Source organism: Tachysurus fulvidraco, chromosome 2 (assembly GCF_022655615.1).
Source record: "Tachysurus fulvidraco isolate hzauxx_2018 chromosome 2, HZAU_PFXX_2.0, whole genome shotgun sequence".
NCBI classification, from domain to species: domain Eukaryota; kingdom Metazoa; phylum Chordata; class Actinopteri; order Siluriformes; family Bagridae; genus Tachysurus; species Tachysurus fulvidraco.
In genome coordinates, this window is record NC_062519.1 from 13,811,665 (window position 1) to 13,825,565 (window position 13,901).

A 13,901-nucleotide genomic window follows, 5' to 3' on the forward strand; every position below is an offset into this window, starting at 1 on the left:
CTTCTCATAGAGGCTTTATGGAATCGTTATGTTGCTACGAAATTATCCATTAATTATTGATTTTACTTGTGGAATGCACACTAAACAGTCATGAATATAAGGGTATAATTATCCATTTAAAAAAAAAAAGTATAAATATCTGAAATAGTCAAAATATTCCAAAAAGCAGTTGACCTTTATCATAAAAATGTTGTTATAAGTTTTAAAAAATGATTCCATAGGGAACAAAAAAAGAAAGACCTTTTTGAAACAGCAATGAAAATATTTCAATGCTGAATAAAGATGGGACGCATGTTGATTTAATGACGACGGCACTCTTTATTAAATCACTTTCACAAAGTGCAAAGAAATTATAGCCATCACTGACTTTTGCCTTACATGACAATGAGTAAAAATTAAACACAACTAAGTAAATATCCGATTTCATGTCATTTATTCATTGCATTCCTCTACCTCCCACATTCATCATCATATGGCATTAGATATTGAGGAGGTTCCAACTAGTCAGAATAATAATTGATAAATGATAAACAAGGAGGAATAATCTGTGCACTGTAACACTTTACCTTTAAACAAATCATAGACGAAGACATACTGTATTTGGAGTCAGAATGAATAATGGTAAAAATTATAAATGAGAAACAGTGGGAAGGAAGATGTATGCTGGTTGAATTGCACAGATGTAAAACCCCATGAAGATTGAATGTGTGGTGTGCAAAAAAATTCCTTAACTTTAAATCGGTCTGTGGTTTCCACCCTCATAGTAAAAGTGACAAAACACCGGCCATTTCTTTTAATAACATAACTGAAGGGTCATGAGCATTGCCTCAGGTACCCGTCTAAGGTTTTTTCCCCGGCCTGGTCAGTGGTCACGTGGCACAACAGTCTGTGCAGCAATCCAGAAATCATGTAGGAAACTACAGCCAAGTCTTTTGCTGTATTACGGTACTTCCTCAGATTCTTACAAGGGTTGTCATCTCAGTGAGTTCATTTTTTTTAAAGGAATAGGAGCTTACTTTGGTGACTTGATACCCACAAAAAAGTATTTTCAGCCCAATCCAGTAAGGTCCTGTCTCATTCCTGGGTTATGCTCCGAAGTACATACTTTACCGTGTAAGCAAAGGCAGCGAAGCCCACTATCACGAACAGGTTCGCAAGAGCACCACCAAGGAGTCCATGATTGCGATTAGCCTGCTGGAGGGCGAGGTGCTGAGGAGCCGCCGCTTCTCCCAAAGGGAGGTGCCCATTCATCTCCGGGAGCGCAAAGTGACCCTGCTCTCCATCTGGCACCACATCTGGAAGCGGTAGAGCCTGTGTCCGTGAACTGAGTTCTTCTTGAGCCTTTTGCTTTTGCTTGATCTCCTGCAAAGGAATTACAGCTGAAGTATGCTTGGTTGCACAGCTGCATAAACACTGCATGTTTCCTAAATTCAGAAGCAACGGGTGTCTTGAGAACACTAACAAATTCATCCAAACTTAACAGCTAAACAGATAAAACAAGAACTTGCAGTTTAAAGACTCACCTCAACAACTTCTGGAAACAGTTCACAAAAGACCCTGTCCTTTAGGTTAAAAGCCAAGCTCTGTGCAGACAGCTGTCTTTTCTGATGGAAAAAAAAGGGAGTGTATGTCACAACATATTGCATACCCCCCCCCCAACATTCTTTGTATGTATGTATGTATGTATGTATGTATGTATATGTGTGTGTGTGTGTGTGTGTGTGTGTGTGTGTAAGCACATTCATTTAGTTCCTTCCTCTCAGAAGGGGTCTACCGAAACAGTACACGTACAGTGTAATCAGATGTCTCGATGCTTCCCAGAGTGGGGCCTTTCTCCACCATGAAACTTAGTAGCCCTGTGAGGATGGTGGACACAGACCAGGCGGGGTTCCACGTGTCCGGATGGAAGTCAGTAATGGAGAGGCATAACCTGGATGAGCGAAATACCAAACCCAAAAGAGTCACGAAGGGCCTCTTTGTAAAATCACATTTCTCTTTCATATTAACAAAAATCGGAAATAATGTTTGTTTCAAAATGACATCAACATAATCTAATTATCTAACGGTGATAAAATAACAAGTAAAAATTTACATCATTTATAATAAACATGAAACATTTCACATTTCATACATGCGTGTTATACGGTTATGTTGTGAAACTTACCTTGTGTTGCACTTGAATCTCCCATTCGGTGTTATCATATAAATACTGGGTGGCTTGAAGGGAAATTCCCGTGGGAATACCAATTTTCCATGATAGTATCCACCTTAAGACAACAGGAAATAAAGCAGAAATTAGGATTTCCTTTAACATGATCTAATTTTAAAAAGTACACAACAATCTAAATTCTACTTAAAAAACATCAAACTAATAAAATTATTTGTTTGTTGTATTATTAAAACATCTACAATACAAAATGTTTCTCATTTAAAAAGTGACAGATCTGCCTGCCTTGCTTGTCCCACTTTAATGGATTAGTGAAATAAATTCTTATAATACTTCTGAAATACTTCTTAAAATCAACTATATATGTAACCTAAATACCTTCATAAGGTGTTTTCTCTGGTCCTCGTACAACATAGTGCCTAGAGCATTGATAAAGACAACAAGTAAATTCCAAATACAAGTAAAAAAGATTAATTAATAAGTATTCATTTTGAAATACGGTTCATTATTGTTTGTCAAATTGTTCAATTTAATACAATGTAAAGCCACAACCCTGTTACCACTGCGAGATAGCGCATAATGTGTTCACAGTGTGTCTGGTGAAGGGAGGAAAATAAGATCTTGTACCATTCTAATATGTTTGAGGGAAGTGGTTCAGCACAGATGTAAGGCACAGGGTCTTTCTTTATTCTGAGGTAATCCTGTTTTAGGCGCTGTGTTGCTGTCGTTGGTGCTCTCTTATTCCCGTTGCTGTTCATCTAAAAAAAATAATAAAGGATATAGTTAGATCTAATACAGAACCGAAGAAACAGATTACTCTGTAATAAATTTAAAAAAAAATTATAAAGTGACATTGAAGAAGCTTATATTCTTATTCTTGTCTCCAGATCAGCATTGAACTCTTTGGAAACCTTGTCACAATCTGCCAAAGTCATCAATCTTTAAATTAGACAGAAAACAATCTCAAAGTATGTAAGACCTTCTACAACAGCTGAAGATCAACTACCAAACCTGCCTGCCAAGAAAAGAAATCCCAGATATTGGGCAGATGAATGATGTAAAAAAAGGCTGGTCTTTTTTCCCCTCTCAATTTTAATTAAAAGTAGTCATCTTTCAGATATTTTATTTACGCTTATTGTGTTACTAGCACTTTCTCCCCTGGTTGTTGTATGTGTGTATTTAAAAAAAAAGTTGAACAGTGTTTTGGGCTCATGGTATCTTAAGTCTGTAGCCTAGTGAACCAGAGTTCAAGTTTTCAACGAAGGAAAATTAAAAGCACTTTTGTACGTCGCTCCGTTTAAGGGGCGTCTGCCAAATACTGTAAATGTTAAATATGATGTACGAGTTAGTAACAAAGACCGATCAAAAGAAAAAAAAAATTAATAAAACCTTAAGGTGAATGAATTGCCTTTCGTATTTAGAATCAGAATCAGGTTTATTCCCAGGTACTGTGGGGTCTACATGTACAGGGATGTGTCTTGGTGTGTTGGTGCATATTACTAGTTGAGAAAAAGCATAAATATAAGAAACAAAAGGTGTGATATATATATGTATAAATAAAATATACAAACAAAGATTTATTCCCCCAAATTCAAATGGTCCTTTTTTTTCATTCCCAATTCAAAGTGTTTTCCCATTCCAGTGTAAATAATTATATATAATAACACATAAATATATATATATATATATATATATATATATATATATATATATATATATATATATATATATATATATACATACATATACATACATACACACACACACACACACACACAAAGATTTATTTAAAAAAAAAGTGATTGGAGTTAGTTAGGTGCTACAATTTACTGGATGTCAGCTACTGAGGCTATCTGTGATTGGATGTAAACAAGAATTTTTTTTTAGATTTATTCCTTTATAAACGTTGTTGCTTCCTGTCATTATTAAATCCATGTTGTGTCTACATTCAGTGCAGTATTGAGCCTTAACGTAAAGAATCAAACTGAGTTACAGAATAAATAATAAACTATGTAAACACTTGCAGCTGAGACCATCGTCATGACCCTACAGACTGGAGATAATCCAGGTCACTGTGACTGAACTGGGTTATTAATCCGAACCGAGCGCGGATAATAAAGTGATTTATTTAAAGTCTTTATCTAATTTGTCAGCTATAAATGTAATAAAAGTTCTCTAGTTAATACGACTGATCTCACTGCTGCCCTTCCCTCTCACTCTTGTTTCCGCCTTAACTAGTTTCGATTATTTTACATTTCAGGAAAATGTCTGAAAATAATCGTTTTAAAACGAATAGAAAAACACTAAGCTATATCTTTTAGGTAGTTGTGGTGCATTTCAGTTAGCGACGTGCTTAAAACACTAAACTAAGGACCGTGAAGCGGTTAGCATCCGTGCTATCGTGAGTTAAAGGGCTCTCGGCTAACGGTGTTAGCACTGTATGCTAATCTCCCTCGGTATCCGTCAAAGCTGCAGTTGCAACGAGCCACTTTAGCAATAATATATCACAGTTCATAATGCATACATACCTCTTAAAATAGCCACAAAGGTTTTAACGGTTTGACGGACGAATTGACCGACGTTTATTTGTAAAACCGTGTCGAAGAAAGAAAGCACTTGGCTAATATGTTAGCCAATTCGGTATTTACATCACGGCTGTCAGCCGCCTTACCTTTCCCACCTCTATTCAGTCAAAAACCCGCCTCCTTAGGAACGTACGCTGAAGAACAGTACGCTGATTGGATAATTCTACTATAGTTATTAACAATTTACCCAATCCGAATTCAGGAAGCCGGCTTTGTCAGAAAATGGGTAAGTATTATCTGTACAGGGTGTGTGCGCATGTACAATAAAAGTCACGTGTCTTTATAGAAAGCGCGTGAATGAGAATGAGAACAGTGTCAGCAACTACCAGTAATAGCAAGTGGAAAAAAAAGTCACGTGAATCTTGAAACTTTTACATTTGGAATGTTAATTGGAGATAATGAGAACTGTAAAAATAAAAATTACATATATATATATATATATATATATATATATACATATATATATATATGTATATATATATATATATATATATATATATATATATATATATATATATATATATATATAATTACTTATTATTATACTTAATAATAAGTATACTTATTATATAGAGGGGCACGGTGGCTTAGTGGTTAACACCTCCAGGGTTGTGGGTTCGATTCCCGGCTCCGCCTTGTGTGTGTGGAGTTTGCATGTTCTCCCTGTGCCTCGGGGGCTTCCTCCGGGTACTCCGGTTTCCTCCCCCGGTCCAAAGACATGCATGGTAGGTTGATTGGCATCTCTGGAAAATTGTCCCGAGAGTGTGAGTGAATGAGAGTGTGTGTGTTCCCTGCGATGGGTTGGCACTCCGTCCAGGGTGTACATTATTTATATATATATTATTTTAAAATATTATTATTAAGTTTATATGTCTATGTGTGTGTATGTGTGTGTGTGTATATATATATATATATATATATATATATATATATATATATATATATATATATATATATATATATATATATATCCCACTTTGAATTGGGAATTGAAAAAAGCACATCATTTGAATTCGAGAGAAGGTTATATCTCCTGTGTGGGTGTCCTCCATGTTCTCCCTGATTAAAATGATCAATAAAGAATACATTATATGTTCCCTCTTTCACTAGATTCAGAGTAATTTTGAGACTGCAGAAGCATTTGTGGAACGTTCATAATCGGCCACTTTACTGTTCTCGATGATCTTATTCTTGCATTTTTGACACGTTTACATTTATTTATACAGAAAGCAAATAAAAGAAATTCTGCACAAAGAACAAATACATCTACCTTGCAGGTGAACACAGTAATCGTATGTATGACCAGGTGCATTATCTCCTGAATATGGCCAATTTTGTTCAAATATCATACACAACAGTGAACACAGAACACAAATTATCGTAGGTTAGAAAGTCACATATAATTAAACCCAACCCAATAAGACATGACAGAGCACTGTTCCATAATATACTGTGCTGTATGTGTACAAATCTAGTTCTTTATTTAAACATAACTTAAATCATATATTTCATTTGACACAAATCAAAAATGAAAAAACAATCAAACAAAAAAATTAACAAAAAAAAACAACAACATACAAAAAACAGCCTAGATTTATTAAAATTCCTCTTCACACTTGGTGGTTCTTTGGCTAATTAATGGTTCTTAAATTGTTAAGAGAACAGTTCAAAATCTGATTCTTATAGGATTCTGTTTTATTCTGATTTTAGAAAGTATTTAAAACTTCAATCATGCTTTTTTCTAATTAGAGTTATTAAAGAATTTTGTTGTTTTGGAACACGTCTCTTTAGGCTCATCGGAGCAGCAACATTCATGAATATCTAAAAATCACAACCAGATCAGCTTGACTCCAGGAACAAACTCGGCTCACATTTTTGGACTTGTGTTAAGCCACATGCGGAAACTCCCGAACGATCTCCCTGACCGTGGTGATATCTAAAACAGGACAAAGAGTGAGTAAATGAACTTATACATGTAGTGAATCCCAGATTTATCCTAATAAATATAGAAATGCGTGCATTTGTGTTAACTCTAACTCATATTCCATTTTATACCACAGCACTGATGAATTCCTGACTCAGATTATCATTGATTGGTGTTAATGTACTTTTCTCTATAACAGCTGCAAGGCAAATCACACGTCAGTATCAATACACTCGTTCTAACATGTTTTTGTTTCTATAGTAACAGCGCATTCTCAGAGACCTCCACAGTGAAAGCTTCACATAAACAGAGGTGTGTACCGAGATGACATTTTCTGCAAGGAGAGAGTTATTTATGCGTTTTTGGAAGGAGCCTCCAGCACTTTCTAACAGTCAGAGGTACAGCTATACCTATGACAAGATGATTTTTTTTCTAGTCAGGGACCGACTGGGTATAACAGGAACTAACATGTCTCACGGATGTTCCAATTTATTCTAACTTTAAACTTAAACTTTAATTTAAGTTTTGTTGTTCTTTAATAAATAAAATATCAATAGTGTTGGCAAATTGCTGTGGTATAGGAAATATAAAACACTTTGGGATGTGCTGTTACTGGAAAATATGTAGTAATGGTGTATTATTTTCTTTGAGCTGGGCAAACCAAATTAACTTTGGAAATACATGTATGCATGAAACCATTATTTTTTTTTATTAACCCGTAGCCCATAAAAAGGCTGAAGCATAGATCATGATGATATTGGCCCCAATCGGGAATCTTGGCCTTTCAGTTTATATGTAGTATAATTGAGTACTCTCTGTTTGGGAGGGGCGGTTGTTTGTTGGATCCAGTGGCATGTCTACGTGTTGCTGGTGTGATTCCTGTTCTCCCTGTGCTTTGGGGGTTTCCTTCCACAGTCCAAATACATTGTCGGCTGATCGGCATCTCTAAATTGTCCGTAGTGTGTGAATAGGTGTTGTGCCCTAAGTCCCGTGGGATAGACTCCACTATAAGCACTACAGAAAATAGATGGATGGATGATGGATGGATGATAGACAAATGGATGGATGGAACTTTATTTGCATGAATCAGAGTAACTGCTTCATGTGGATTGTTCCTGATTGGGGCTTTAATAATCGAAATAGAAAAGATCTCCACATAACCAGATCCAATAGATATTCTATACAGCTACTAAGAAAGCAACTGATGTTTAAATATATGAGATAAGGAACAGCTAGAGGAGAAACCCGTAAACCCCGCACCACTAAGACAGAACCTGTAACACAACCACACCACACCAATCCACACCAGAGCAGGAAACATCACTCACTCTTTCCTTGTGCTTTACCCGATGAGGGCTCTGAAGAATACTGGCATCTATAAAGAGAACAAAACTGACATAAGACAAGGAAAACTTGACGTTAGCTTTCCATGTATACGTTTTAAACCCAAACACTTTTGAACTGTGGGATCGTCAAAGAACACGAAGGAGAGTTTACAGATATCGATGGCACAAGCAGAAAGAAAACATCTAACCAGCCAGTTCTACTACATAGTGTAGCATGATGCAGCATTGTAGATGTAGCATTATACTACACGTCTTTTTGAATGATTGGCAGAGAATGATATAATCCCTTAAATTACAATCAGCATGTCATTTACTGTACACGAATACACAGAGAGCTGAGCATTGACCCACAGACCATGAAAACACACAGAATCTCTCTCTCTCTCTCTCTCTCTCTCTCTCTCTCTCTCTCTCACACACACACACACACACACACACACACACACACACACACACAAAACCCACCCTGTACGTCTCTCTGTAGCCTTTCAATTCACCCAAGAAATCACCGTGGCCCAAGACGTTATATTTTTCTTTCATTTTTACTTTATTCTGTATTATACTGTATTCTAAATAATTGATTATTTCTTTTATTCTACAAAGAGACGCACTGAAAACAGCAATAAAGACCAAGCGCAGAAGAGTGCGAGGAGTCCAAAAGCATCATAGTTTTATTCTTTCAGCTTTTTTTTCAGTGACAAACGTTTTTGTTGCAATTTCAGTTGCGTAAATAATATCTCCAAATACAGGACTTTTAAACAGATGCACAGTAGAACTCAGAGTGCAAGCAGGTGGGAACAGTAAAGTGTATTTACACCACAGTTATTCAGAGGAAATTGTACATGCTCACGTTAAACACACTCCAAAAGACAGAATCATGTTTCTGATTTTTTTTTGTAATTAGATAAAAGTACATTTTCCCTCTCTTAAACATTAAACTGGTCAGTTTTCCCAATGCAGTTTGTCTAAAAATGCCTCAAGCATGATCAATTCCTTTCATTTGTCTTTAGAGGTATGGATTTTATAGCTAACCATCATGACATAATACTGCATTTCCACTACTAATTGCATCATGTCCAGGGCTGAGAGCGCAAAACATAGCTGAAGTTCATGCTGAGGTACGTTAAAAAAACAAACCAAAAAATAAATTCCATTTTAATTCGAACTGCATGGAAACAGATGCCATCAAAAACCTCATGCATTTCTAAAAAAACGAGGATATGGGCAGCTTAAGAAATAATACATCATGCATGCGAGCATGTTCTGCATGCAGAAACCAACTATCAGCTACTGACCTTAACAAAGAGCTCGGGAAAATAAATCATATTACGTCATTCTGGGGACTTTTATACAAATATACAAAACATATAATTTACCTTTGCCTTGATAAATAATTTAGCTTAACTGTCATCTGGTATTATTCTAAAACTTTAAACTAGCTTAAAAATACCTGCAATTACAGGAATTCAAATTAAAACCATTCATGAGTCCTATTGAGAGAGCGGAACAATGCGAGTCCAGTTAAAACGGCATTATATTAAGCTTGAAACTAAAAAAAAAGTTTCCATTGCACTAGTCCTCTGGCAGAACTTCATAAATAAAAATATAACTAAACAACCCAAAAAAACAAAACATATACATATACTAAAAATACTGTCGATAGGAAAAGTGCACGCAGTCGTATTTGTACACGATGGCAAAATATTACCACAGAAAGTCTACCATCGGATTCGAAAACATCAGCTACACGGAAACTACCTGCAACTGATCTCTAGTAAGCCCGGTCGTTCAGTGTGGGGTTGAGTACTGAACGTTCCATAGACACTACTGTGATAACATCTATAAAGTGTTGAATCATTTTTCCTAAATATCTTTGTGGACCGAGACAAGCTACATATTACCATAAAGGTCTAAAATACATCATACTGTATAGCAGTACACAACTGTCACTAATGTGACCAAAGATGTGTTCCTTAACGAATATTTGTACTGAGAGACGAAGCGTCTTCAGTCAGTTTTAACGACGCAAAGTTGCCACCTCGAATCGCTGCTACCTGACCCTTCCCACTAGTTCTGCTCTGGAGCTTCTCCTAGCACTCGTCTAGGGTAAGGCAGATAAACTCCTGAATGCATTTCTTGTACTGCTGCTCGGTGGGGCTGCTGCCGGGATATTGACCTGGTTGTCCGAGGGGTCCGTCTGCCTCGCGCATTTCCTCGTTCATCCGAGCCAACCGCAACCTAACACAAAGACGAGGTCGGACGGTTAATAAACGTGTATAACAAACAACACTGTTTCACAAAAAGAACGAATCTGATGCTCACAGAGTTACAATGTCTGCATTAGCTGCCTGCACAGCAATGCTCAGAGGGTCCTGACCATCCTCGTCCACCTCCGTCTGAGACACTCCTCGTTTCAGGAACAGACACACCTGCCTAGATACAGGACAGGACAGGACAAGGCAGGACAGAAGAACTCATCACCTGATCCATACACAATCTGATATGGTTGAGTGGTTGATTACTTTACATTTTCTGTAAACAGCAGCTTTGACAAGACTAAATAATATATAATTAAAAAAAGAATAATAGTGAGGCTGGTGATGGAACATGTAATTATTCCATCTCTGAGGCTCACCCTGTGTGGCCCAGAGATGTGGCATGGTGAAGCGGGCCTCGTCCTCGTGCGTCTTTCTGATTTAGATCAGCTCCGTTCTGCAGCAGGAATTCACAGGCTACTAAAGAACCCTAAAGAGGAAAGAAAGATACAGAAAGACTGAGTTAGGTATACACTCATGTGCTACTGCTGGATTTACTCAACAAAGCAGCTGTGAAAGTGACGATGCGGGTCGACTTACCCCGGTCACAGCCTGTATTAAAGGGCTCCTGCTTTCGTTCTCTTCGTTGACAGCGTTGACGTCTGCTCCATGCGCTAACGCCTCAGCCATGACAGGCAGGATCCGGGCTTGTGAGGCTTTATAGAGCAACACGCTGGGATGCAGCTCCCGCACGTCCTCCGGGTCCGATGACTCCTGCTCGACCTCAACCTCTCCGCTGGATTCCTCTGAGTCTTCACACTCTGCAGCAAGGCATGCAGGGAAATATTTGGGTTGTTCTTGGTTTCTTTGAAGCACTGATAACGGAAATATTCTACATTTCTGTCAGGCATTTATTGTTATTGTTATTAATCATTTATGATATTCCCAACTTTTGTCATCACACACATATGAAATTGTTGATTGCAAATTTAGTTCCTGCTTTGCTGTCATAATAAACTCCAACTTTCTAAGATTGGATTTCTACTAGAAACTGATGTTGATTGAGTCGATGTTTCAAAATAGAGTGTTCAACTCCAACCTTGGCAAACCATGTCTGAACAGGTTGAAGTAAACGGGTTCAATTTTATGCAATACAGTGTTTATTCCTCAACCTTTTTAGGACAGAGTACTCACCCTCTTCTGTGACACTGTCCACCACCGAGCCGGACACCAGGATGTCAGTGCTGCCGTCTGTGCTGCCACCGAGGCCGCTGTCACTGCTGAGACCTGCGGGGCCAAAGAGGGCCAAGCCGCGGACAAGTTACTCATTTCAATTCCTCCTCAATCACACAGCGAATGCATTGAAACCACAAATCCTAAAGTGCTACAGCAGAACAGAGCTTGAAAGTCTCCCAAACATCCATCAATGAGATCTGGATTTAAAATTTGACGACTTACTGCGCGGCCCGGAGCCGGTGTCAAAGTAGGAGAAAAGCGAGTCCAGTTCGTCGGGACAGAAAAGCGATTCTCTGCGGAATTTGGCTGCTGCAGCAGCTGCAGATAAAGACAGAGGGAAATAAACAATAAGCAAATAAAATGTCTTGTAGTGAGTATACCTGCTCTACTTTAGCTATAGTGTGATGCTACAGTTCTATGATGTAATGTCAGGGTTTATCCTGAAATTTGGGGATTTTTTCAGGTTTATCAGTTATGTATTAGGCTATACTTGTTTCTTCTTATAAATATATGAAAAACCCTCATCTATCCATCCATCCATCCATCCGAGTGTCTCTGATTTGTGTCAGGTCCCATCACACCATCCTGTCATTGATGATATAACCATTAGCTCTACGCCCTAAAGAGTGCATTACTCTCTACATAAACGCTAATGACTATTATTTAAACTTTCAACCAACCAGTTATGGGTTGTGGTACAGTATAAATATCAGACTGCACGTGTTGTGCCACCTGATAAAAATGCACCTATTAACTTAACTGTACTGTAAAGCCTTTTTTTTCCTTCAGTACCTGCAGATAAGGTAGCCGGTGACACACTTCCACCATCGTGTCTGTATTTGTGTCGAGTTTTGAGTGCTCCGATGGCACTGTTGTTTCTTCTGCACTTTTTTACATGCCAGTGATGAGACTTCCTGCCACCTTGGACCAACGCTTCTAAGCCACACATTTTCTTCAGGAACTTCCTTTCCACATACTTAGCTTTGATCCAGGCCTCTTTCTCTTGCCTGGGTGGAGTAAAGCGGAAACCGTAGCTTTTTAGGAAACCCTCAGTACAAAGAGGTGATCTTTACATGACGTGAATGTGCTAACTGACCTCGAGCTGTTGGGTCTGGGTTTTTTCAGACCTCTTTCTTCACAGGCTCCCTCGTAGATGTGATTAATTACCGTGTTTCCAAGCTCACACATTAACTGTTTTTAGACAGAGAGAGAGAGAGAGAGAGAGAGAGAGAGAGAGAGAGAGAGAGAGAGAGAGAGAGAGAAAAGCAAATTGTAGAGGATGTCCAGAAATTGCAGTGCAATAAGAAAAGCTGACACTTTTATTACCTTCATAAGTTCTGGTTCCCAGGAGTCCAGTGTTAAAGAGCGTACCTTCGAGCAGTGTACACCTAAACTCCTACACAGAATCAGATCATCAGAAAAGCAGAATTAAACACTGGACTCGACGTACACTTAAGCGATTCTTCATTTTCTTTTATGGCCTGCATTCGTTCTGCTAGGTTCGGATTTGTTTTTGCTTATATCTTGGTGACAAAACGGTATAACAAAAAAAAAGATGATGAATGCTTGTTGAAAAGCCAAGTCTATTACATACAGGTGTATTTATCTTCATTTTCCATCTAAATACTTCCCCTTCTTTCTGCTTTACAGTTTTTGTTTTGTCTGTGTCTGCTAATACTGAATGTCTCTCAGTGTCTTTGTGCCTTGTCTCCTGCCATCTGCGTCTTTAGAAGAGACGGCTGAGATTTAATCTGATTAGCTGTGTGGCGCCGCTGATCTACAGTCTGCTGAGGTAGAAGAGGTAGCTGACTCATCTAAGGGATGAGTCAACTATATAAACCCTCAAAAACGACACTTTAAGCTGAAACAAATATAATGTATACAGGAAATGTTTTGTGATTATAAATGTGAACAGGGATATATATTTTTTAACAATCGTTGTTCTTAACATAATTGCTATAGTAGTGATAGTCAAATTACTGCTTAATGTTCCTTAATCGGAATCTGTAAGTTGTCACAAAGGTTTCAGGTGTTACCTGTGGATGCCGGAGCACTCGATGCACAGCAGGATGCCCAGGTTGATGCTGGCCCAGCGTGGCTCGGCCTGGCCGCAGTCACAGCACACCTCGTTTCCAGGGAGAGACTGCACCCTCTGAAGCACACTCTCTAACCTCACACTCCTCTCCCGTGGCTCGCTGGCCGAGTCGATGCTGCTGGTGGAGGGAGACGCCGTTCTGTCCAAATGCTGAGAGAACAGAGTTATATGGGTTATATGGGTTATAAGGTCAGGAATACAGGAGGAAAAAACTAAATCTTTTAACATTTCAACACTTTTAACAGTTTTATTTGGGTGTTCGCTCATTGATGCACTGATGCGTTATTTGACAA

At 38.2% G+C, this 13,901-nt stretch overlaps 2 protein-coding genes and 1 long non-coding RNA gene across 6 annotated transcripts in view; 1 reads left to right on the forward strand and 2 right to left on the reverse strand.

The window, feature by feature from the left end:
* Nucleotides 1-294: 294 nt before the first annotated feature.
* On the reverse strand, nt 295-4,863 carry LOC113661819 (ubiquitin-conjugating enzyme E2 J2). 2 transcript variants are annotated; one of them, XM_027176283.2, is made up of 7 exons: nt 4,839-4,863; nt 2,795-2,925; nt 2,546-2,586; nt 2,165-2,267; nt 1,792-1,930; nt 1,524-1,604; nt 295-1,362 (listed from the first exon to the last, which is right to left on the reverse strand). In XM_027176283.2, exons 2-7 carry the CDS (start codon nt 2,923-2,925, stop codon nt 1,075-1,077), a joined length of 783 nt encoding a protein of 260 aa, XP_027032084.1. In that variant the 5' UTR covers nt 4,839-4,863; the 3' UTR covers nt 295-1,074. The 2 variants fall into 2 exon arrangements, with proteins under 2 accessions (XP_027032084.1, XP_027032083.1); XM_027176282.2 differs by lacking the exon at nt 4,839-4,863 and adding an exon at nt 4,696-4,832.
* A 1,347-nt stretch (nt 4,864-6,210) lies between these two features.
* Nucleotides 6,211-13,901, reverse strand: part of acap3b (ArfGAP with coiled-coil, ankyrin repeat and PH domains 3b) — a 49,964-nt gene continuing 42,273 nt past the window's right edge. Inside the window, exons 15-26 of one of the 3 annotated variants that reach the window (XM_047809951.1) lie at nt 13,550-13,758; nt 12,840-12,909; nt 12,610-12,704; nt 12,306-12,520; nt 11,736-11,831; nt 11,472-11,564; nt 10,878-11,098; nt 10,658-10,767; nt 10,345-10,455; nt 10,199-10,260; nt 8,005-8,051; nt 6,211-6,688 (exon numbers count right to left, since the gene is read on the reverse strand). In XM_047809951.1, the coding sequence (XP_047665907.1) occupies nt 6,620-6,688; nt 8,005-8,051; nt 10,199-10,260; nt 10,345-10,455; nt 10,658-10,767; nt 10,878-11,098; nt 11,472-11,564; nt 11,736-11,831; nt 12,306-12,520; nt 12,610-12,704; nt 12,840-12,909; nt 13,550-13,758 (1,398 nt within the window). In that variant the 3' untranslated portion in view covers nt 6,211-6,619. Of the gene's footprint in view, nt 6,689-8,004; nt 8,052-8,669; nt 10,261-10,344; nt 10,456-10,657; nt 10,768-10,877; nt 11,099-11,471; nt 11,574-11,735; nt 11,832-12,305; nt 12,521-12,609; nt 12,705-12,839; nt 12,910-13,549; nt 13,759-13,901 lie in introns of those variants that run through there. The other 2 variants (XM_047809950.1, XM_027176492.2) reach the window with 2 other exon arrangements.
* Nucleotides 6,565-9,654, forward strand: LOC125140712. The gene is made up of 2 exons (XR_007139922.1): nt 6,565-6,705; nt 6,938-9,654. It is a non-coding gene; the product is annotated as an uncharacterized LOC125140712 (long non-coding RNA).

Coding starts and splice junctions, on each gene's coding strand:
- LOC113661819 (XM_027176283.2), bottom strand. CDS start 2,925: ATGAACAGCAACGGGAATAAGAGAGCACCAACGACAGCAACACAGCGC. Junction 1,931..2,164: donor AGATTCAAGTGCAACACAAG/GTAAGTTTCACA, acceptor TCGCTCATCCAG/GTTATGCCTCTCCATTACTG. Junction 1,363..1,523: donor TGTTTCCAGAAGTTGTTGAG/GTGAGTCTTTAA, acceptor ATTCCTTTGCAG/GAGATCAAGCAAAAGCAAAA.